This window comes from Colobus angolensis, unplaced genomic scaffold (assembly GCF_000951035.1).
Source record: "Colobus angolensis palliatus isolate OR3802 unplaced genomic scaffold, Cang.pa_1.0 Scaffold327, whole genome shotgun sequence".
Classification (NCBI taxonomy): Eukaryota; Metazoa; Chordata; class Mammalia; order Primates; family Cercopithecidae; genus Colobus; species Colobus angolensis.
In genome coordinates this window covers 458,270-482,583 of record NW_012116566.1, presented here as the reverse complement: position 1 = coordinate 482,583, position 24,314 = coordinate 458,270, and the positions used below count along the sequence as shown (strand labels likewise).

The window sequence follows — 24,314 nt, the reverse complement described above, 5'->3', positions numbered from 1 at the left end:
AATAGTAGAAGAGATCAAGATTTTGAGGCAATCTGGTGGGGGGGATAAATACAGATGAATAAAATTCTAGCAACTTATTTTGTTTCCTGAAAATTGGAAAAATATTTCAGTTTTTGAACGTTTGTAGTGGCACAGGTTAGTCCTGGGCTCTGCAAAGACCTTGTTGAGGGGCACTGCATTATTCGATGAATAAAAAGCAGAATAAAAATAAGAAGCAAAGTAACTTAAATCTAGTCCTGGTACTTCTATCAGATGCTACAATGTCAATACCCCTGTCCCCAAAGAAACCTTTGGCAAAAATATCATTAAGCACATAAGTGCAGGCACAGGTTACCTGTATCAAAATAGCGCATGTTCCCTATAAATATGTACACCTACTAGGTACCCACACACAAAAAATTAAACTAAAAAAATCCAGACACAGGGCCACACTGCATATTATATTTCTAAGTATTATATTTCTAAGCAAATCCTCTACTCACATGGAGAATCTGGAAATAAAATAATAGAGATGCCTCAAGAAACTAAAAGGAGATAGACTCTAACAAAAAACAAAAACAAGTGAGTTGAATCGTTAGAAGTCCGGTTCATCAACCCATGTGGCCTTAAGTGACAAGAAGATTCCTTCCTTTCAGAAATCACAGTTGCTAGCTTGCCAGGCACTCAAAACAAAATAACACAAACTGGGTGACTCTGAGCAACAGAAAATTACTGTCCCACAGTTCTACAGACCGAAATCAAGGTGTGAGCAGAGCCACGGGTCCTCTGAAGGTGCTAGGGAAGGGTCTGTTCCAGGTCTTTCCTGGCTTCTGGTAGCTCTTGGGCTGAGGCAGCAAAACGCCAGCCTACACATGGCGCTTCCCCTGTGTGCATGTCTGTATCCAAATTTCTTCCTCTAAAAAGGCACCAGTCATATGGGATATGGGCCCACCCTACTCACCTACCAGAACCTCATCTTAACCCTATTTCCAAGTAAGGTCACATTCTGAGGTACTGGGGGTTAGGACTTTAACATAAGAATGTTTGGCGAATCCTATTCAACCCATAACAATAAAGATAGAAGGTTCCGGGTTGAATGCAGGTTCACAGTCTCCCTTTAACCGCCCACTGACTGCAAAAAGCAAGGCTCAGAAACATCCAGAGTAAAAACCTGTTTTAACTTTTTTTTTTTTAGAGAATCAGATCCTTAAATACAAACAGCCACTGACCTCAGATACCCTTGTACTCTATTGCGTGAGGCCATGTGGTTTGATTGGCATACTGTGGCAGCATGGCCAGGCTTCCTTCTCTCTCTGCCTCAAGTGACAGCAACACCTCCACATCAATCAGCCTCCATGTGTTGAAGCCAGTGAAGTCAGTTATTCGGGGGCCAGTGGATGCAGTCTGGGGGTCCTGGCATAGTCCCATGACCTCAGCGTAATCGGAATATGGGTGTGCGGGGCCAGCCCGGGACAGAGTCCCATCCACACCTGCCATCTTGAAACAGGTCAGCTCACCAAAAATCAACCGTTGGATAATCAATTTGACCAACCAACAATTTGTCAAATTTTCTGAGTTTTAAGATCTTGTCTCTTTTAAACTCTTCTAAAGTATATAGCAATTTTTTACTGGAAGGATTGGCAGGGCCCCAAGGGCTGGGAGGGCCCCAGGGTCTCTGGGACCTCCACATTCTCCCTGTCTGTACCCCCACCTCTGCCATTCCGCTCCAGTTTTCTCTGACTCGTCACCTCCCCTCTTTTTCTGATCAGTCTCTCTTCCTTCTCCTTCTGACCTTCATGCTACTCCACCTCTCTGACCTTCAGTCACTTTCCTTTCCCTGATACTTGTTCTCCCCCTTCTCTGACTTTCTCTGACTGTGGCATCCCAGGGGTGCTGGGTATGGTCGTGTAGGTTGTGCACTGCACAAAAGTGCCCAGTTGGCTCTACTTGCCAAGATCCGTCTGGAGAGATGCCCATTTCTATTGTGTGCTAATGGTTTGGGGAGACCTTAGCAGAGGCCAAGTCTGTGCTTTGCATGGATCCTTCTCTATGTCTCCTCAAGCAGAGGGCCCCCCTTTTGGCACTAGCTCCCCAGAGTAGAGCAGAGCAGGGAGCTTGAGAAGAGAAACACCAAATGTTCTGAAAATGTGATTGTGAAATCAAAATGGAAATTAGTCAACTAAAAGCATCCAAAGGTGTTAAAAACTTCTGTTTATTAAAATATGATTGGCTATGGACTTCAGAAATGGTTTTTAAAAGTCATGTTTTGAGTAAATTGGCACATTTGGTAAACTTAGCAGCCTGATGTCTGGCTTTCACCACTGGGCCTGGCATCCAGGAATACGGAGGTCCGTTACTCTTTTGGGACAATTCTTCACCACCAAAAAGGACTGTTGGAAAATATAGCCCATGATGGTGAGTGGTTTCTATCTTATCCCCACATCTAGAGTCTGGGAGGGCACCATGACAGGTCCCAAGGGTTTGGAGGAGGCTGGGTTTCTGTAAGGTCAGCACTGCCGGCTGCCTTCCCCACCTAAGAGGAAGGACTGCGGTGCCTGCTCCTTTCTGTGAGCTCACTGCCGGCTCAGCCTGTGGCTCCAGGAGTGTCTACCTAGAGAAGCACAGCCTTTTAGGGCACTCTCACTGTCACTGTGTTTTACAGCCGGTCACATGAGCGACAGCGGCCACAGCTGTCCGGGAAGGCTCAGGGCAAGGCGGCCACCGGCTCTGATTCCAGCACCGGCGGAGGCACCTTGCATGGCGAGGCTGTGGCGCAGTCTCCTCTGCCTGGCTGCAACCCCGCTCGCTTCCCGTGAAAGCAGACCCTCTGAAGCTGTTCTTCCAAATGGCTTTCTGCCGCATTTGAACTGTGCTTCCCTTCACCCCAAACAGCTGCTTGTCAGTCCGCAGGCGTCTTGCTAACCTGGGTTTGCACTGTGTCTGCGCCCTCATTGCTATCAAGGGGATTCCGTTTCATCTGACAGTTCTACTGTTTTGAAGTTAACCTTTTGGATCAACTAAAGGTACCCCCTTTTCTCATCCTCATGCCCATCAGACGGTTTAGAGAGACCAATCCATCAACCTCCGGCTGAGCATGCCTAACCGCAGCTCTGAAAGACTGAAAGCAAGATGCTAATGGAAAACGCGAACACTTCCATTTTTCTACTCCACACCCCTCTGACTTCAGCCCTTCTTCCACACTGGGCAGAAGACATCTGCTGCTTTTCTGAAAACTCAGTGATCAACAACACTGCTGGATAAGAGTACAAGGGCAGAACCAACTTCTGGAGTAAGACAGATACTCTAAATTTAAATAGAAAACGTGTAATAGGGAATAAACCAACACATCATTGTAGCATGCTGAAATGAGCCTCTTACTAACGGTCAGCAGAGACACCGCGGTGTTTTTCACAGGCAAAGGCAGGTGTTGAACTCCAAATGTCAGGGCCTGGAGAGGGGACCGTTCTGAGGGAAGGATGCATTTTGATTCTGGACCATATACGTTCTCCTTTGAATCACTGAGTCATTGGGTGTCTACAGGATCCTGGGGGTCAGCTCTTCTCAAAGACTCAGGGACAAAAGTTGATTTTCCCAAAGCAGCCGAGTGCGGGAAAGCGTGCTAACGTTGGGCAATGTGTGGAGGGCTGTGGCATCATCATGCAGCTCCTACTGTATACACAGAATCATCTGCTGAAATAAACACTAAGTGTGCCGCTTTCAAGTGTTTCAATGACCTCTGCTTCATTATTTCCTGACATTAAGAAGCTTCAAAATTCAAAAAACAAAAACAGGCCAGGTGCAGTGGCTCATGCCTCGGATCCCAGCATTTTAGGAGGCCAGGAATTCGACATCAGCCTGAGCAACATAGTGAGACCCCTTCTATACAAAAAGTTAAAAAAAAAAACAAACTCCAAAACCAAGAAAAAAGAAAGTAGACTAGAAAATCAAGGGCCTTTTAAAAGCTTTTAAGATAGCTTTTTTTTTAAGATAGTACAAACGGAGCATAAATGAGAAGATAGCCGTTCACAAGGGTGAATGCTGTTGGTACCTTACCGACCGTTGTCTCGTAATTAAGGATTAGTTGATTCCTGTGTTTGTTAACCTGTTACTGTGACCTTTCTCAGTGTCAAGCAGGATGCTAAGCCCTGGGGATAAAAGATGATATTGTAGACCCTGCCTCATGAAGTTTGGGGCCCAAGAGCAGCAAAAGATGTACAAGAATGAATACAGTAAGAGATAGAATAAGGTGTGTACTCATTACAGGGACAGTTTAATGTTTAATTTAGAAAGAAAAATCTCCGGCTGGGCGTGGTGGCTCATGTCTGTAATCCCAGCACTTTGGGAGGCTAAGGCGGGCAGATCACTTGAGGTCAGGAGTTCGAGAACAGCCTGGCCGATATAGTGAAACCCCATCTCTACTACAAACACAAAAATCAGCCAGGTGTGGTGGGGGGCGCCTGCAATCCCAGCTACTCGGGAGGCTGAGGCAGAAGAATCACTTGAACCTGGGAAGCAGAGGTTGCAGTGAGCCAAGATCATGCCACTGCACTCCAGTCTGGGCGACAGAGTGAGACTTTATTGCAAAAAAGAAAAAAAAAGAAAGAAAAATCTCCCTCTATATTTTTTTCTATGTGTCTTTCAGTGAAAATTCCTTTAGCCAAGATGTTGGATCAACTGATTGAATCATCGTAAGGATGGTGTATGTGAGACTCTTCCTAAACCACAAACTCAAATACTATGGTTTTTAATGGGCAAGAAACCTCTGCTTCAGGCATGGTGGCGAGTGCCCCGATCTGGAGGCCTAAGGGCCAATATTTGTTCCTACTCTCTGGGAACAGTGAGGTTCAGAGGACAGGGTCCTGGAGAGCACGCCCTGAAGGCTGGGCTGTAGCCGGTTCTATTACTGGATACTTGGACGAGTCACTTGTCCGGTGTGAATCATTTCCTCTTCTGAAAAATTATGGGTTTTGACTAGTTCATCTCCAAGTTCCTTTCCGACAAAGGGTTCTGAATCTCTATTTCTAGAAGGTGAAAATTTACCCTGAGAAACTTCAAGTCACAGATGGTTTTCAGATAGAGGATTAGAATAATAAATAAAGCCTCTACCTGGGAAATGTAAGCACTTTCCCAGATTATAAGTCATCATCATTTCAAAATAAACTTGCTGCAGAAAAATTTTTTTAGAAGTACAAATTACTGCCTGTGAACTGAAAGAGAGGAGAATGTCCTTAAGCTCAATCCAGTAAAGCTCTCCATCAGATTCAACTCTAGCTGCGGGAAGATGTTAAACAGTGTGAAAGAAGAGAGAGGAGGCGAGTTTCTGGACTGCAGAGCCAGCGGCAGCCAGGAGTTGTCAGCTTTATAAGCAGGTGAGGTCCAAGTCATAGGGCTTCACAGCAGTCAGTCCAACCTTGGACTTCTAGCCATTAACACAGTCTCCAAATGCTGAGGCCTGTTCCTGGAATAGAAACCTGCTCTGTTCTGCCTAAAATGCTCTTTTAAATGGTTTCAGAGTTGCTCAGTGTTTTGCTAATGTTTTAGGGAACTATGGAAAAGCTTGCACACCACAGAGAGAAATCATGCTAACGGGAGCAGGGCTGCCTGGGGAACCGGCCCCGCTCAAACAGGCATCGCTATCAGAAATCCTTCTGCAGTGAGGCAGTGCTGGAATAGGTTCCCAACGCCCCCATGTTCCACGGGGACAGGCTGGCGAAAGGGGCTGTGTCGGTGGTGACAAGGGCAGCTGAGGACACGAGGTCATGACTCGGCAGTGTCAGAGGTCTTCTGTGATGGGCACTGCCCTTGTGACAATCTAATTAGCTGTTGGATCAACGGATCAAATATTAAGCTGCAGGCTTTCAAAATGTCCATTAAAGGTTTCAAATGGATGCAGGCCTTGATTTTAATGGCCCACTGACAGAGCTCATCCAGCTCCACGGCTCTTGTGATGATGGTAAGAGGGACCCAGCTCCTGTGTTCCTGTTACTGGCATAATCCAATGTCTTCTTGGCCTTCGGTCCTCTTTATTAGTTATTGAAATGACAACTGCACACATCTTGACATTTCTGCAAATACTTCTATTGTATATGTGAATGTACGCTTCTACAGGATTTCACAGGACATGTGTTGTCACAACAATAAACATGCAAAGCAGAACCAAGTTCAAAAGACCTTTATTTCTTTTTATCCTCTTCTCACCTCCATCTTTATAACCCAAAGGGCACAGTCTCCAATGGAAGGCTGTTTATAAACGGTAGTTTTTTATCACTGTTGATAAATGCTCTAAATAACCTTAAATTATATACCATGTCCTTTGGACTATAAAGCATGCATCTAATTTCTCCATGTTTTTTGAACATTATCAATGTTCAAACACACCTGAATTACTTGCAGGGGCTTGATAATGAAGGATGTGTGTTGTTTATTTAAGGTTGTGCATAGAAATACTGACAGGCTTTGCTGCTGACACAGTGTCACACATCCTTGCTCACAGCTGTATCCTCAGCACATAGACGGGCCTGGGATCCCACAGGGGCTCAATGCCTTTGGGCATGCGATGGCCAAGTAAGTAGGCTATGTCAGCACAAACATAACTGGAAAGGAATTTTTACTGGGGAAAACTGAAATAATGCTGATTAAATTTGGAAAAGAGACAGGGATGGTTGTAAAGTTGACTCTTGATGTTTAAAAAGTGGGCTGGAAATTTTTCGGCAAGACAAGTGTATTATTCCAATTAAAGGCAACCTCTTCCTTTCTGCAGCATTTGAAAAGTCCCAAGAAACGCCTGAAGTAGGTCCTTTATTCCTAGACTCAAGGGCCTCCTTGAATAACTCACATTTGAAGAAGAACATGTATTAGAGGTTGCTAATTAATCTAGCATCACGTTACATCGTGGAAAATAAGATTTCCCCCTTTAAAATAGCAACTTGCCCCTTTACAAAAACCAAACAGAGAGAAGAGACAGAGAGAGCCTCTGTCCTTACCGTGAGTGACAGAGCCATGCAGACGAACGTGAACTTCTTGATGTGGGCTGCCGTGACTGTGTTGCTCGTGCTCACCAGTTTGTTGCTGGGGTTATTCTGGGGAAGGAAAACCACAGTCATGAATGGGTCCGGCTTATCCTTGGCTGAACCCACCAGGGGATCTTGAAGAGCATCTTGCTTTTGTTTTGTCTGATGTGTCTGAATTAGAGGTTTCAAGTGACAGTTTGCCAGGCGGCTGTCATGTTGAGTGTCTCTCGGGCAGCTGTCAGATCCCTGCACAGGATCATTAACCTGAGTGAATTCTCGACTCAACACCCTGCAGCATCGTCCAACTCAGTCACCTCCCCTAGGCCGGGGCAGCCCACCTCGCCCAGTCCTGGAGCTTCAGCTCTGAAGCCTGCTCCTGCCCCATGCACCCCACTTCTGGTCTCAGCAGACCCTATATCTGGTCACCATGGGCATCTCCCTAAATGCCATGGCCCTGCTCAGGGGCCTCCAGGGCTCCTCTCCTCCCTACCAAATGGACTATAAATCCCACCGGGCATTCAAGGCCTTGTGCAATCTGACACAGACTCACCTTCCAGCCGTGACTTCTCTACTTCTAGCCCAAATGGGGCTTCCTGCTCTTCCCCTGACACACCTGGGGCTTTTGTTCCTCCTGCCATTGAATCCTGATTTTCAAAAACATCCCTCTTTCGAAGGCCCATCATCTTCACAGCCCATCTGTTTCCTAAAGCCTCTCTGACCTTTGACCTCCAAGCTGGGCCCTACCTCCTGTAAAGCCCGATGACCCTGGAGCTCTCTGAGGGCAGGCATCACGTCCTGTCATGCGTCCAACCCCGGTGAGGCTGTGCTTGCTGAGATAACACCCTGCGTGTCTCCCCTAGAAGCACTCAGCACAACATCTGAGTAGAAGAGATACCCCAAGAGCATCTGTTGCACTGGATTTCAAGCAGGACTGCAGGGGGCTCAGATGTCCCCCAGTTTAGCAGTCAAAGGGGCCTGCCGAGGCTCTCCAGTTGCAATGCTAAGCGTGCTTCTCACCTCCGCAAAATGAGGGTCTGGCCCCCGGACCACAAAAACTGGCAGAGAAAAATAACCCTGGCCTCATTATGGACCTAATTAGTCCCAGAGCCGACTCACAAAAACAAACCCTGAACACTTGGCTCCGCATCCAGCCTCGTGAAACACACACCCACAGCTACTACAGGATCCACTTGGAAAAGAGCTTGTGATTTTCCTTTACTGGGAGGCTAAGGTCATTTCTCAAATCCCTGCCACCACCAGGACCAACCTCTGAATGAGTATACGTTTTCTTAATTCTAGTCTCTAAAACATATGTGTTTTCTAGACTGCTCTGTGGCAAAGTACAAGTCCCAGTGGTTGGAGACCTCCATCTCCATTCACCCTGGATCTGTTAGGGGACCGCTGTCTGTAAGAGCAGTGCCCTGCTGGGTACGATGAGAAGGAGGCCTATGTTGGAAAGAATTAGGGAACCTCAGCAAAACACACATACTGCCATGGGGACAGCAACGTACCACAGCTCCCTCAGGGGCACTGTGATTTGCAAAATGGCACATATTCACATGAAGATCGTTGGAATAAACCAGCAGGTATCGTTAGATTAGCACTGGCATTTCTGTTTGTTTGCCCAGTTGGCTCAGAAGCATCATTTTTTGCAGATAACTGAACATTAGAGAGAATCTGCACTAGTGGAAACCTCTCTCAGCTCATACTTAGCTAGAACTCCCAGAAGGTATGTGAGAATTTTTAAATCTCTGATTCTGGAGCCCACAAAGAAGCTAAGGATTTCAACTGTCAATGCAGCAAATTCTGGAAGTCCACATGGAGGTGCCTGAGATTGTGGTGAATAGACGGTATTCACACAAATGGCTGGCGTGGCTCGCTGGAATGCTTGGAAACAATGGGCGAGGTTTTAAAAGGATTTGGAGTAACTTGAAGTTCTGGCTAGAGGTATGCTCGTTAAAGGGATTTCTTGTATAGCTCCTAGCCTCTGTGATCAAGAATAAAACAATGTTTTTGTTGGATGCTCTTACTGAAACCATACACTGTTGTATTGTTAAATTTTATGATTTCAAGGTGGCCAGAAATAACCTCAGATGAGACCTAGGCAGCCAGAAGGTTCTAACACTTCAGCACTTGCCCTTCTCATCAGTTTCATCAGATGATCACCTTATTCATCAGGAGCTAGAAGTGAAATTTAGCAAAAAGACATACATTCATGCTGGTTTTCTAGGATTTACTTCTATACACACGTGCCTTGAAATGAAAACAATGATTTCTATCTATAGACTGAATTAAACCCACTCAAACACAGTGTCTGCTCTCTCCAGCAAGTGACTCATGCCTTCTGAGTCCACTCTCAGAGGCCTATGAAGCAGGAACCAAAAGCATTTCTTGGGAGGTCTCTGCATCCTGATGCTGCAACAGAATATTCCCAGTAGGTGACGGGTCCTAACTCACAGTCCAGTAGGTGACGGGTCCTAACTAATGGTCCACTGAGGAAATTCCACACTCAGTACAGGGTTCGGGGCCTATTGCCCATTAGCTTAGGCAGGGAAATCCCTCACTGGTTTTCAGGTGGGTTACCCTTCCCATGTGATCCTCTATCTCTAGGGAAATAGAGGATGCAAGTGATAGAGACAGGGAAGAGTGGCCTGGGCGCTGGCAGTGGAAGAATGTCCTGACGGGGAAGTGGGAGCAGGCTGTGTGTGGGGGTGGATGTGTGTCTGTGTTTGTACAAGCAATGCCCTAACAGAGAAACTGCTCGGGAACTGCAGGAGCAGAGGAGGAGGAGGGCAGATGTGGGTGGTACTCCAGACTTGATCCTCCGTCCCCATCTCACACTTTCAGAGATGCTTGGGGGGATGCCCTTGGGCCAGGCTGTAAGGTGTGGTGGGGGAGAGGGGGTGCCCCAGTCCCTGCTCCACAGGCCTCGCCCCTCCCAGAACCCACAAACGGTCTCAGGGGGGCATTCTGGAAGCTGGTGGCCATGTGAAGAAAGGAGGGAAGCCCGCAGCCTGTGGCCTAGCCTTGTTGTGTGGCTTCCCAGGGCTTCCTGTGCCCGGTGGTGGGGGAAGGCGGGAGGGGCCGGCATTATCCAGGGTCCAATGCCAAGCTGCCCATCCTGCCGGAGTTGAGCACTGTGGCTAGGAGGTTTCCTTTCCTCACTTCACAGGCTCTGGCTGGGATAAGACAGCGTGATGCCGGCAGTGGCTGCTAGTTCTGCAGACATTCAAGGCACAACAGGCGCCCTTCACGGTAAGAAGTGGCAGCCTGTTTGCCTCTTTCCAACGTATCATTTCAAAACACTGTAGACTATTTTTGGAGTATGTTTCACCAGCCATTTGTTTTAGAGTATTAATAAAAGTCTATAGGTTTAAATCATAACGCTATAAAATAGACTTTTATTGAATGACAGCAGGACAGTGCTGACTGGGTCACAAGTTACAGGGCAGAAGGGTTATGTGACTCTTGTGGCTGGGGAGACACAGCAGCTGTCAACAGAGGCTTTCCACTGGAATACGTCTGCCATATCAAAACACTGGACCCAGGTCTTGCCTACGGCCAGCTTGAGCACGCAGGTCGGCCAGCCCACAGAAAGAGAGCACATCCCTATGAAGTCATCTGGTAGGGGGTCAATAAAGTATTCGTTTAAAGAAACAAACCACAGAAATAAAATTCCATAAATTGATTTTGGGGGAAGTTTTTTTTCCCTTTCGCAAACAAATCATTTCTCAATGAGAATAACCTGAAAGTAACGACAGAAGATCACTTTGGAAAAGCATCGTGGGATCAGCGTCAAGGCAAGCTTCAACTTGCCCCTGTTATTTTCTGAGGAAAATATTCCTTCAACGCCCCCAACGTCACATTAACCTTACAAAGGGAAGCAGGACTGAGGAGCAACAAAGTGTCCCTCGTCAGAGAGCCCTGTCTATCAAGCAGTCATTTCAAAAGCGTGTTGCAGACACGACACCGCACGGGTTCTCACCTTGTCGAAAGCAGGATAGACAGCACGGATCTCCGTCAACCAGCCGTATGGCATGTGACCCACGGGGTACGTGGCTGTCAAAATCGCCACGGCCTGCAACAGGAAGAGGTGGCAGAGTTAGCAGGGTATCAGCAGAAAGTCCTCCAGGGGCTACAGTAGGTGACAAAGCACGCCGGCTCAGGTGCAGCCACTGAGGACAGAGCCCTCCACACTGGGGGACACACATCAGGCAGGCACAGGACAGCCCGGGACAGGGGGAACTGACAGCAAACTGGACTCCTAGGGGCAGGCACTCCGCCGCATCCCTGGGAGTGGAATGAGCCAGCCAACAAAGTGGACGTGAAACAACAGGGATGCATCATGTTTTACGCGGATGCAACGAGAAACAGGTGCAGACCACTGGCTGGGAAGCCAAAATTCCTTTTATTTTTTCTCTCTCTTTTTTTTTTCTTTTTGAGGGAGACCAGAGTTTTATTATTATTCAAATCAGTCTCCCCGAGCACTGGGGTCAGAGATGAAATCATAGGAAGTCAGAGCTGTCTTCTTGTGCTCAGTCAGTTCCTGGGTGGGGGCTACAAGCTCAGATGAGCCAGTTGATTGATCTGTGTGGGGCCAGCTGATCCATCAAGTGCAGGGTCTGCAAAGTAAGCACTGATCTTTGGAGCAGCTTAGGGAGGGTCAGAATGTTATAGCCTCCGGCTGCATGACCCCTAAAGCATAATTTCTAATCTTGTGGCTAATGTTAGTTCTACAAAGGCAATCTAGTCCCCAGGCAAGAAGGAGGTCTGCTTTGCTCTTACCATCTTTGTTTAAACTATAAACTATAAGTTTCTCCCAAAGTTAGTTCGGCCTATGCCCAGGAAAGAACAAGGATAGCTGGGAGGTTAGAAGCAAGATGGAGTCAGTTCAGTCAGATCTCTTTCACTGTCTCAGTCATATTTTTGCAAAGACAGTTTCAATCTTTCCCTTTGGGTTTTATTACACCTTAATCTTAAAGTGTAGGCTATGAAGATGGGAAAAGACCATCCACTGCTCTGAGACGCCAAGATTTCAACCCAGGTCCACCCGACTCCAGAATCTTTGCTCATTCCATCGAGCCACACAGAACCCTCTAGTCTAGCCCTATTTATTCTGGATTCTCAAAATGAAATTGCGAGCCTTCCCTGCTCTCCGGAGGGTCTCTTCCTTGGGATCCACCTCTAAGCCTCCACTCCATCCTTCAGGGATGCTGACATTTTGCATGGTTGTTGATGGCTCTGTGCTACTCTCCTTCCAACCCAACTCACTCCCAGTCTGTTTGGGCAGTAAGGCCCAATTTAGATTTTTAATTTAAGAAAATTAAATACACATTTTGTGCAGAAAGCTATCAATGTGTTTCCATGAAAATATGAGTTTCTGACCAGACATGGTAGCTCATGCCTATAATTCCAGCACTTTGGGAGGCTGAGGTTGGAGAATTGCTTGAGCCAAGGAGTTTGAGACCAGCCTGGACAACAAAGCGAGACACTGTCTCTACAAAAGAAATTAAAATATTAGTTGGGCATGGTGGCTCAGGAGGCTGAGGTGGGAGGATTGCTTTAGCCCAGGAGATCGAGGCTGCAGTGAGCTATGATCATGCCACCACTGCACTCCTACCTGGGTGACAAAGCAAGACCCTGCCTCTTAAAGGAGAAAAATACAATGACAGTTCCTTCCCTATGTGAATGAAAAGGAAGAAAAGTGAAAACAAAGCATCTAAACCTACAACCTGGCAGTGTTCAACTCTCTGCCTAGCCTGTGAAGGAGGGAAGCGAGCTTCATCGGTTTTAATTAACGAAACGGCAATGCCCAGAGGTTCCAGGAACATGAGGCAAGTCCCCAGCAGTGTGACGAAGGTGTGGTGTGGCGTGGTGTGCTAGAACAAAAAGGAGCGTTGGGATCGGGCAGACCTGAATCCAAACCTTCACCTCATCGCTCCCCAGCTGTGCGCACCACGTCTCCCACAGCTCCTCTTCTTGCTCCTCTGGTGGAAGAGTAAGAAGAATATCCATCCCATAGGGTTATCGGGGAGTCAAGGAAATGTACATAAATGCCTGGCACATGAGCAGATGACCAATAAATGCCAGCACTGTACCCCACGTGCTGTTCCTATATGCCATCGAGGGCAATTTTCAGATGGTTCTGACGTATATTTGTCCTTTTTCTTTTGTTAAAGGGGAGGATGGAATTCCAGCACACAGGTGGCGGGGGTCCCATACTTTTTATGAGAAACTTGAACTGAAGTATTCAAGAACAAAAACTGTGTGTTACAGTAGCCACCCAAGATGACGCTCATGACTCAAAAAACAAAATCCAGGAACACACTGAAGCAAGAGAAAGTGTTCTGCTTTGGATTTATGTGCTTCTCTTTCCAGGAGAACATGAGCAGCTTCCCAGGACATGGAAACTGGCAGGGACTCTGGGTGGAGACATGCTGACAGTGCAGTTAGGGCTCCGGACCGCTCCCCGCAAGGCAGCCCCTGGACAGGGGGCCCTCGTGGGCTGCCATGAGGCTTCCTCAGGCGCAGCAGTTCCAGAGTTGGAATTAATTCTCCAGAGGGCAGTGGAGAAGGAAGCCAATGAAGTAATTCTATTTGTTCAAACCCAACTTGAAAGAGGGAAAAATGAGTCAACTCTTTCTTTGGAGTGGCTGCCAGTTTCCAGAGAAAGTCTGTTCGATCAAGGAGCTCCCCATCTGAGGTGGGCAGGCCAGGCACGGGTGTGGTGGTGACGGGTGGGGTGGCACATGCATGACGATGAAGGGCGGGCAGGTGAGGGCAGGCTGGGTCAACACAGAGGCAACGGCCCTGCAGCCACTGGGTGCGTCCCACTCGGCTGCCACGTGGCATGCTCCATCGTCCTCTGCCACCACGGTGAAGAGGCCGGTGCTGACTCCGTGGACATGGAAAACGGAGTAGGAGTCAGAAAACCTGGATTCTAACACTAGCCCCGCTTCCAGCGAGTTCTGTGTCTTCAACCTTTTCTTTCTGTGCCTCAGTTCCTCATATGATAAGAAGAATGTATGACATGCACGACAGGTTTTCTCCCATAATCATAAAAATATACAATTACATGATTATACGTCACTGAACGAGATCTTCATGCTTTCCTAGGGTGACTGTCATGTAATTTAAAATTGGAGAATTACTTGAGCTCTCAAGAAGAACTGGACATCAGTTTCAGCACCCCCTGCCCCACCAGGACGATTATAAGCCCCACATCCCTGAAGCATGGCCTACCTCTGTGGCTGCAGAACTGCCACCAAGGTCCCGGGAAACAAACAGGTTGACAATAGGCCGACTGATTCTCTGTGTGGCCAGAATTAGAGCCAAAGGCCACCAGAAGCTCAGCATCTTTCTTATGGTTGCATCTCCCTACATTAAGAAATGAAGATAAAAGTTACCTAAACTCTACAAGTAGAAGGGAAAAAACGATTCAGAATCAAAGCTTTTCCTTCGTATGTTAATCACGAGCCAATTCATTATACCTGAAAGTAATATAAGGAAAAGTGTCTGTAGACAAGCCAAGTTGAATTAAAATAAAATGTTCAGTCTTAATAGAAATTAACTGAGACAGCTGGCAAGCTGCTGTGAAATTAAAACACACACTGAAATGTAATGGATCCCAACCACTCTTTTCCATACTGGGACTCAGGGAATCTCTGACCAAGGCAGAACCCACATCTAGGGCCTGAGAAACAGGTTTGAAATTAAGTCTTTGTTAATCTCATCAAATGGGCTGGCTAGAAGCCATGTCAGGAAGAGGTAACTCTTAGAAATAAAGAAGTTATTATAATTTATTTTGGAATCAGCTCACAAAAATGTGCCTAATTATTTTGGCAGTGTAGAAATTGACTACAGAGGTTCTTATTCTCGGAGCTCTCATAGACGTCAGGTAAACTGTTCAAAAGCATAACCAAAATAAAGGCACGTAAAGAACAAGGGATTTCTAAGACTTCTGCGGCAAAGGTGTGGGATATCTTTAAAGCCTGGCTTTCATTATGCAATTTTGGTTTTGATTGTTCACAAGGGTGAGAATTACATCACAGAACCATCATGGCCACTTTATTTCCTTTTGCTGGTAGCTAAATGTTAAGAGACAGATTGTTACCATCAAGACCAATTTGTGGTTGGCCTAGTGATGGGATAACCAGATAGGATTTCACTGACAGCCTGACCTTGGATGGAGGTAAGTGGTCAAAACAATTACTGCTTGATACGACAAAGTAATGTGTGGCCTAAGTGGGGATCAGGGTAAGATGAGGGGATGAATTTAGGGCTGTAGATGCCTTACAGCTAAATGCAGACGAACCGAATGATGTCTCATACCTATGGGAAGGGAAAATTAGCACACACAGAAATCAGATACAGTTTATACTTACAACAAACAGAATGCTTTGGTCATCTCTCTAAGGTTCTCTATCTCACTCCTACTTGTTTCTTATTCAACTTTCAGGGCACAGCAAGATCAACCTCCTCCAAGGAAGCATCTTACACTACATCACTACGATCCTTCTCCCAGTGTTAGTGGCTCCTAAATCCTCATGCAGGTGATATGCTGTCTCAGATGACTGTTTAATTGTTGCTACTGTATTGTTCTGACCTGCCAAATGGGATATGGTGCTGCTTGAGGGTAGAGACCATATCTCAAAATTTTCTGTGTTGCCCTATGGTACCTAATGTTGTACTCGGTCCCCAGGAGGTACCTGAATAAGGGACCGGGATTGGTCACTGAAGAAAGTATAAACAAAGCCTGGATCCCTGCTATAAAATTAAACACAGTGAAATGTAAACTCAAAGGTAACGTGGGCCCTGAAACCTTTGTTGACTGCAGAATAACTTCAAAGAGCAAAAGAAACCACGAATGTCGTATCTATTCCTTGGCCACAGATTCTCTGTGCCTCTGTCTCCTCCTGTGGGATAAGGAGACTGGACAGTGACATCTCAGATCACATCCATCTGTGTGAGTTCATTAATTCTCCAACTGTCTTTCCCGGCAGACAGCTAGCACTCGGCCTCTGGGTATGACATCCTGGCTACTTTCATGTTTGGACGTCACTGATTTCTCATTTTCTATAGACGTAGAACACAGTTGTATTGTACTCCGAGTCTCAGACAGACCGCGGTTGGGTTGGCAGACGTACCCCCAGCTCCGGGCCACTTCTGTCGGGGATGATGTCGTGGATGTTCTTGTAGTAGCCCAGGCACAGGGTGGTGCAGCGCACAAGTGCGCCCATGTACAAGGAGAGGATGGGGATGAGCAGGGGCTCCCGGCATTCCAGGTGGCTGTGAAGCAAAATGGCTACGAAAACAACCTGAGAGGAGGGAGAACGGGAACAGGTCAGAGGGGAGAGGCGGGAGCCGATCGACAGAAGCACAGGGCCGCGCTCTGCAACCTGAGACAGACCTCTGAGCAGAGATCTTGACTTTTAGGCAAACAGAGGCGAAAACTGGATGATGGCCTAGTGTCGCTCTCATGTAACTCAGGTGCCGATGTTTGCAGTTCACTGGAGGGACACACTGATCATTCTGTTATACCCACCATGAAAATTCTTTCAAGCAACTACAAACATCTTTCAAGGCATCGTTTTTAAGGTTATTGCTTAAAAAACAATCTCTGCAATATGTCTTCACAAATCCCTTGGCAATGACTGACTGGAACATGTAACTGAAAATAATGACGGCACAGAAAAGCACTGCATGTTTGCACCAAACCAAGAGGTTTTTTGGACTATTGTGTGAAACCCATTAACTTAGTAAAATTAAACAAAAACAAAACAAAACAAAAACACCCCTCGAGAATTGCCACTGAAATTGGAGGCATTATAAATAATTTCCATTTTACCATTGGTGATTGGTGATTACTTGCTATTTATGCCAAGGTGGTATTTCAAAGTACTGTGCATGGAATCTATTTACTCATTACCAACTTAATGTAGCTTTTCCCTCTCGACGCTGGACACTCAGGTGTGTATGTAACACACACCAGAGAACTAGGCTACATTTAACAAAGAAAAAAACAGAAGTGATCAATGATGTATACAGGAAAACAGGCATTAATGTTTATAGGATCGAAGGCATTAAAAATGGGCTCGGTGCCATGGCTCATACCTGTGATCTCAGTGCTTTGGGAGGCTGAGGCTGGAGGATTGCTGGAGGCCAGCAGTTCCAGACCAGCCTGGGCAACATAGTGAGACCCTATCTCTATAAAAGATTTTTAAAAGTGAGCCAGGTGTGGTGGTGCGCGCCTGTAGTCCTAGCTATTTTGGAAGCTGAAGTGGGAGGTTCACTTGAGCTCAGGAGTTTCAGGTTGCAGTGAGTTTTAATTGTGCCACTGCACTCCAGCCTGGGTAACAGTGAGACCCTACCTCAAAAAAGAGCCACTGAAAATGCTGCCAAAAAACACTAACAGTGATAATTATAAAACAACTTACATTAACATTTAAAATACTAACCTATAAAAGTAGAATAGGTTGAAATAATCAGAGTCAGGAGAGAATGAAATTACAATAATGTTTATATCTCTATTCAATGGTACAGTCTCTAAAGCAAGCTTCACAATGTATTAACCTCCCTGTCCTGCAAAAATCAGAGAATCAGCCCAGCTTTTGTCTAGAGTCCTCCTGGGATCCAGTCATTCCAAAGACCTCACAAGCATACTGAGAACAAGGGTAGGACAACGCCTATTCCTGAGCTACATCAACCTTAATGGCCAAGTATCAATGGAAAAAACAAGCTGAAACACGTAAAAACCAGGACTGCAGCGGTGGGAGGGCCGGTGGGAAGGAGTGTGTGACTGAGGAGGGGGTAGTCAACAGAGAGAAGATCAGGGAAGCTGCCTGCTGCATTTAATGGCAGGAAAGTCATTGGTAAGAACCATCTAGGTGGACTGATGGGGGTGGAAGTCAGCCTCGAGTAGGTAGAGAATGAAAGGGAAGTGAAAAAGTGAGTAGAAGCCACCCTCCCAGGAAGTTTGGCTATAAAGCGATAGAGAAGTGTAGCTAAAGAGTTAGGTGAAATACACAGGAAGCTTCTTGTTGCTGTGTTAACATGGCAGATTTGAGCATGACAGGACGAGGGAAACGATGCATGAGAAAGCAGGGAACAGGTTCCTGAGAAAGCAGCACAGGCCAGGACCCAGAGGAGTGGCCCTGGATGGGGGGAGGGACACCTCACCTCCTCCCCTACAATGAGAAGAGAATGGGGAGGATGCAGGGCTGGAAGGTAAGTGTGTAGGTTTGTTGGCTGGAAGGTGATGAATTTGGTTACTGCAACTGACTCTGTGAGGTGGGGAATCAGGTTATAAGTTGGGAGGTGAGAGGCAGAGAAACACCCTCTGAAATAGTTCCTACAGAGTCAGCAGAGGTGAGGGATAAGATTGTGCATTTACAGTTTGATCAGTTTGTTCCATGGTGTAACCTTTTGCAGAAGCACCATAGAAGTGGAGGAAGATGCGTAACACAGGGTTGGTTCAGAGGAATTTTCTCGGAAGGCTGAGATGAAAAGGCAGGAGATAAGGGAATTTACAGGAATGCAGGGGATGTACACATTATGATCTGACCAGTCTTGGAATGTCAGCTGACCTTGAAAGGCAAGGGCTGATGATAGCAGAGGAGTTACAGGATGGAAAGTCCGAAGACGGCAAACAACCTTGAGATTTCTCACCCTGATATCAAGCAAGCTAAGAAGGTCCAGATGACCAGGGAATAAAACAAAAACAGCAATATGTTTTCACAAATCCCTTGGCAATGACTGACTGGAACATATAACTGTTAAAATAATGACGGCACAGAAAAGCACTGCATGTTTGCACCAAACCAAGAGGTTTTTTGTACTATTGTGTGAAACCCATTAACTTAGTAAAACTTGAGAACAAAACAAAACAAAACAAAACCCCCCCTCGAGAATTGCCACTGAAATTTGAGGCATTATAAATGATTTCCATTTTATGACTGGTGATTGGTGATTATGTGCTATTTATGCCAAGGTGGTATTTCAAAGTACTTTGCATGGAATCTATTTACTCATTACCAACTTAGGTATGTTTTCATACCTAACAAATGTTTTCAGGTAATAAGCGGAAGCCTGAGGGTAAAACACTTTAAAAAGAGAATTTATTCCCCCAGCCAAATTGTGGTAGGAACTCAAGCAACAAGGTTTAAAATAACTACTCCACCAGGCACAGCCTGAAGCCAGATGGCATCTGAACTTGGCTTCCACGCTCCCACTAACCAGATCTGTTTATTCGGAACTTGCAGGCCTTCCCTCAACAGGCAAGGGCCAGGATCAGGTTTAAAACAGAGGAGGAAAATGGCTGTAGGTGTATTGGCAAAGTCTTTTTCAGAGATACGCTTTTCTTCTTCTGTCCTTGGATGGCTACTATGTTTATTTCAGGCAAAGTTAAGGGTTTTTTTTTTTTTTTTGCCTTTAAAAAAACACACATCTACAAATGTGTGCTCACAAATGCTCACCGACTTGCTGATGCCAGTGTTTGAAATTAGAGAGGCTTACTGAATTTCAAATGAAGTGATTAGAGTGAATAAGGCAGTCTAGTTCATCTCCCAGAGGATACAGACAGTAAGACTGGGACAAAATTCTCTACTCACTCTTAAGAAACTTAACAAAGACATATCAAAGAATGATGGTTGCTAGTATTGCTAGTATTTACACACACACACACACACACAATGTGTTAGTAGAAATCCATTTAAACTACTTATAATAGTGATCCACAGAGTAAACATAATTAATCTGAAAATTACTGGTCTTTATACTAATAGTTCAATGGTAGATTATTTCAAGAAGGTGGCTAAGAGATCAGGGTGTGCAAGAAAGGAAAAATGTATGGAAACGTTCATAGAATAGAAATGAGACTGGGCGTGGTGGCTCACGCCTGTAATCCCAGCACTTTGGGAGGCTGAGGTGGGCAGATCACCTAAGGTCAGGAGTTTGAGACCAACCTGGCCCACATGGAGAAGCCCCGTCTCTACTAAAAATACAAAAATTAGCTGGGCATGGTGGCAGGTGCCTATAATCCCAGCTACTCAGGAGGCTGAGGCAGGAGAATCACTTAAACCTGGGAAGTGGAGGTTGCAGTGAGCTGAGATCATGCCATTTGACAAGAGCGAAACTCTGTTTCCAAAAAAAAAGAAAGAAATGAGAATTTGGAAGGGCATGTAGAGATATAGTCTAACCTCCTCCTCTATGAAGAAATCATTCTCCCAAATCCCTGACTGTAGGAACTTAGTCTAACTTATAAATCATAGGAATTCAATCTAATTTTCCACTAAAATTGTTCATGCGTTATCCTTGGTAGAAGAAGAAAGGACAGAAAGCCGGGGCTGAGTGCCAGGGCTCAGAGAATTGGACCCAACAGAGAGTGGGATGTAGGCCTTCTTCTCAGACAGCGTGGAAAGGTAGCTGAATCAACTTCCTGGTTCTTTCTACATGTGGGGAAGTGACCTGTGAATGGCAGCCCTGCATGGTAACAACAGAGGATTATAAGAACATTTAAGAATAATTCCTAAGAGCCCTCTCTCTAGAACAGAGTGACAGACTTCATAGTGTTAAGCCACGTAGAGGGTACCCAGGCAAATGCACAGTGACCCTAAGACATGCCAAAAGGTACTAGACATGACTTTAGAGTCATCTCACATGCATGCTCTTTAAAAATAAAGGTCAAAACCCCTGTATTTAAATTTAAATTCTTACAACTGGTATTCTAGCAAGATTATACATACTTTTATTACAGCGAGTTTCCTTTTCTCATTCATTTAACAAATATTTATTGAGGTCCCTATGTGATATAACAGTGCTGGAAAAACCAGGTCGAATGCAGAATGTACTGCACAGTGAATGAATGTAAATCACACATCAGTTACACACGCCAGAAGGGGACTCTGAGGAGCTCTGATTGACACACAGACCATATTTACCTGAGCTATGACATCTGAGATTGAGGCACATCCCACCAGGAAACTGTATTTGTGTTTTAAGAGAATGCCAGCATGGGTCCATGCCTGCCAGAAAGAAAAGAATTTGGCATGAGATACACCTTCAGGATTATGCTGTTTCTGGTTGATGTGATTTACTGGACATTCCTGAAATACACTTTATAGCCCCTCAAAGCCTTAGTGCCAAGGTCTGATAAATCTTTGGTTGGTAAAATTACTGTAACTTGATCTGATGGCTGGCTCCACGTTAGAGTTTTCCAGTGGAGTGAAGCACTGCACGCAGGTATTTATTTAGCACCAATTGCATGCAGACTAGTGTGCTATTAGGTTTGTATGCCTGGCAGGAAAGCTGAAAGAATACCAAGAATGGAGGAAACGCAATCTCTCTCTCTCAAGCATCTCAGTCCCAAAGCAGCATCCTTCCCATGTGATGCACGTCATCGCGAGGGCTCTCATTTGGGTCTGAGTTATTACAGTCATTACCGGCGCTCACTGACTGATTAGGGTCTACTGTTTTCTTGCCTTCAAGTTTGGGCAGGATCTGACCTGACATTTTGGGAGATGAGGAGGAAGGTGCTATGAGCGGAGCAGATGAAAAGCCCAGGGAACAGCAGGTCTGGAGAAGGTTTCAAGTTCACGACGGGCTCTGTTTAAGGCTCATTCTTCTTACCTTCAAGGTTGATTTGGACTGACACAGAAATGACATTTCATCTGAGTTACGCACAATGCGACAAGCAGGGTCTATTCCTCAGGTCCCTGTCAAGACTTAGCAGAGCAACAGCTAATTCCCTGCCCATCTGCAAATCACGGCTGTGGGCTGGCTTTGTTGTCTGACAGCCACCATATAATAAGCTTCCTGGCTTTAAACATTCTCTCTCCAACCAATACATCAGCGCCATGCTGCCAGGGGTGAGGGGTTGGGGAGGGAGGAGTTGATCTGCTCCTTATAAGTGTTCATTATTTTCCTTTTTATTAGCCATCGCGTGCTGTTATGCCAGGGTTTTTGGGGGAACTTACAGAAGAAACATGGAAGAAAAGGGTACCAATTACAAATGCTCTGGTGTTCTGTTTGATTTCAGAAAGTCTCTTATGGCAAATAAATACAGCTGAAGGGACATGGACTACCAGGTCCTTAAGAATCTGCAATTCACTTTTACTAACAGTCCTGAGTTCCTGGAATTCACCATATAACTGTAATTCTTCTATGTGTGTACAGTCCCACTTCCAACACAGCTTGGAGGACAGACCTCAGAGCAACAGCATGGACCTGGCCAAGAAGCTGGGCTTCGACTCTTTAGGGATGTCAGAAAGGCCACTTCCTTCAGTTCTCTAACTGGGCTACCACCAAGGGCTAGTTCAGGCACTGCAGGGAAGCCAGTTATGCACTTACATCATGCATCTAACTGCATATAAACTTGAGGTGGGGGTGGTAAAAAACCATACAGACTAACATATTTTTAAGTCTCCTTCCAAGAATAATTCAAAATGGAGCCAAAGGAAAGGGTTTACTTTCCAGCACTGGACCTTATTGGAAAACATATACATGTATCTATTTTTTTCCTTTTTGCTAAGTCTTTTTTATATTTATAAGACAGTAGAAGAGAATGAAAGCACTGTTTAAGCACTCCTCAGTATCATGACAAAGAATTTATGGAAGTGGGCAGCCCTGAGCTAACGGGGTAAAGCTGGTTATTAAAATAATGAATCCCTGCCAGTATGTTCAACAGATTCTTACTCTGAAACTGTGGGTGTCTGTGCCACACAAGTGGTAAGTTTATCAGAAAGTGATTCTGATCCTTTGATCCTGAGTATATCAGAAAAGAACTGTGTATCTGCATCAAAATTTTCAAATGGGCTTTCCTGCCACCTACCAGAACTTGTGGCAAAATTAAATAAATTGACAAGATGGACTGGTTAAAAGTTAACAGACAAGTGGAACCTGAGTACTCTGCTGGTGGTATAGCTGCTATGAAAATCAGTCTGCTAATTCCTCAAGAAATTAAAAATCAAATTTCCATATGATCCAGCAATTCCACTTCTGGGTATATACCCCAAAGAACCAAAACCAGGGACTTAGATATTTGCACACTCATGTTCATAGCAGCATTACTCACAAGAACCCAAAGGCAGAAGCAATGCAAGTGTCCATCAGCTGATGAACGGATACACAAGATGTGGCCTAGACATTCACTGGAAAGTGACTCAGCCTTAAAAAGGAAGGAAATTCTGACAACTGCGACTACATGGATAAACCCTGAAGACACGCTCAGTGAAATAAGTCAGTCACAAAAGGACAAGTGCTGTATGATTCCACTCTTTTGAGGTATCTCAAGTAGTCGAATTTGTAGAGTTACAAAGTAGAATGGAGGTTGCCCAGAGCTGGGGAGGGGGCAGATGAGGATTACTGTTGAATGAGGACAGAATCTCAGTTTTGCAAGACGAAGAGTTCTGAAGACTGGTTACACAACAATGTGAATGTAATTCTTGCCATTAAGCTGTACACACAAAAATAGCTAAAATGGTAAATTTTATATTATGCATATTTTACCACCAGCTAAAGAAAGAGAAAGAAAGCCAATGATCTTCTCTACTCACCATTGCATCCATGAAAGGAAAGGCGGCGAGGTACAGGAAGGCCCTTCTCGTCTTGCTCCCCACCGACTCGTCCACATGGTGCAGTTTATTGATAATGTAGTATCCTAAATCACTATAAGCTGCAACGGGTCGAAAGGCATATGTGGAAATATTTAGAAAAGGATATCTTTATATTCTTTTTATTTCAAAAGCTTAAAAACAATTTTAAATGTAGTATTTGTTCGTTGCAGAAAAATGAGATACGCAAACAGAAAAAAATGGTCTATAATCTCATCCCTCTACCCAGAGTGCGTCACAGCCAATGCTCTGGGTTCTAATCACCAAGTTATTTTATTGTTCTGTGTTTTAACATAAAAATGAGATTGTATTACACACACTCTATTGTAAACCATGAACATCTTTCCACGATATGCTTCTACATTTTATTTCTTTGAATTCCCTTCAGTGAACTGAATTTCTTTTTGAGAGTTTGCTGAGTATCAGCTTGCCCGGTCTCCTCCTGTTACACAGTTAGGTGGTTTCCACCATTTTGATACTATGAAAGAATGCTTGGTGGCTAGGTTTGAAGCTAAATGTTTACACATATTCTTAATTATTTACTAAGAGAAAATTTCTAGATGTTAATATGCCTTTCCATACAACTTTAAAGCTAGCTTTTTCACACTTGCCAGTTCTTTTATTTCACTTTTTGGGAAGAGGGTGGCAACTTAGGGTATAGTCCTGCATGCTGGAAAATGACATTGCAGAGGTGCTTTTGTAGTTCTTCCAATATCAG

The 24,314-nt window shown here is 45.2% G+C and overlaps 1 protein-coding gene across 1 annotated transcript in view; it reads right to left on the bottom strand.

Annotated features, from left to right (window-relative positions):
* The window catches only part of ANKH (ANKH inorganic pyrophosphate transport regulator), a 166,416-nt gene that overhangs the window by 22,290 nt on the left and 119,812 nt on the right, over positions 1-24,314 (bottom strand). Inside the window, exons 3-8 of the mRNA XM_011951762.1 lie at positions 23,540-23,658; positions 20,927-21,010; positions 16,136-16,306; positions 14,232-14,366; positions 10,975-11,067; positions 6,963-7,058 (exon numbers count right to left, since the gene is read on the bottom strand). Coding sequence (XP_011807152.1) covers positions 6,963-7,058; positions 10,975-11,067; positions 14,232-14,366; positions 16,136-16,306; positions 20,927-21,010; positions 23,540-23,658 — 698 coding nt within the window. The remainder of the gene's footprint in view (positions 1-6,962; positions 7,059-10,974; positions 11,068-14,231; positions 14,367-16,135; positions 16,307-20,926; positions 21,011-23,539; positions 23,659-24,314) is intronic.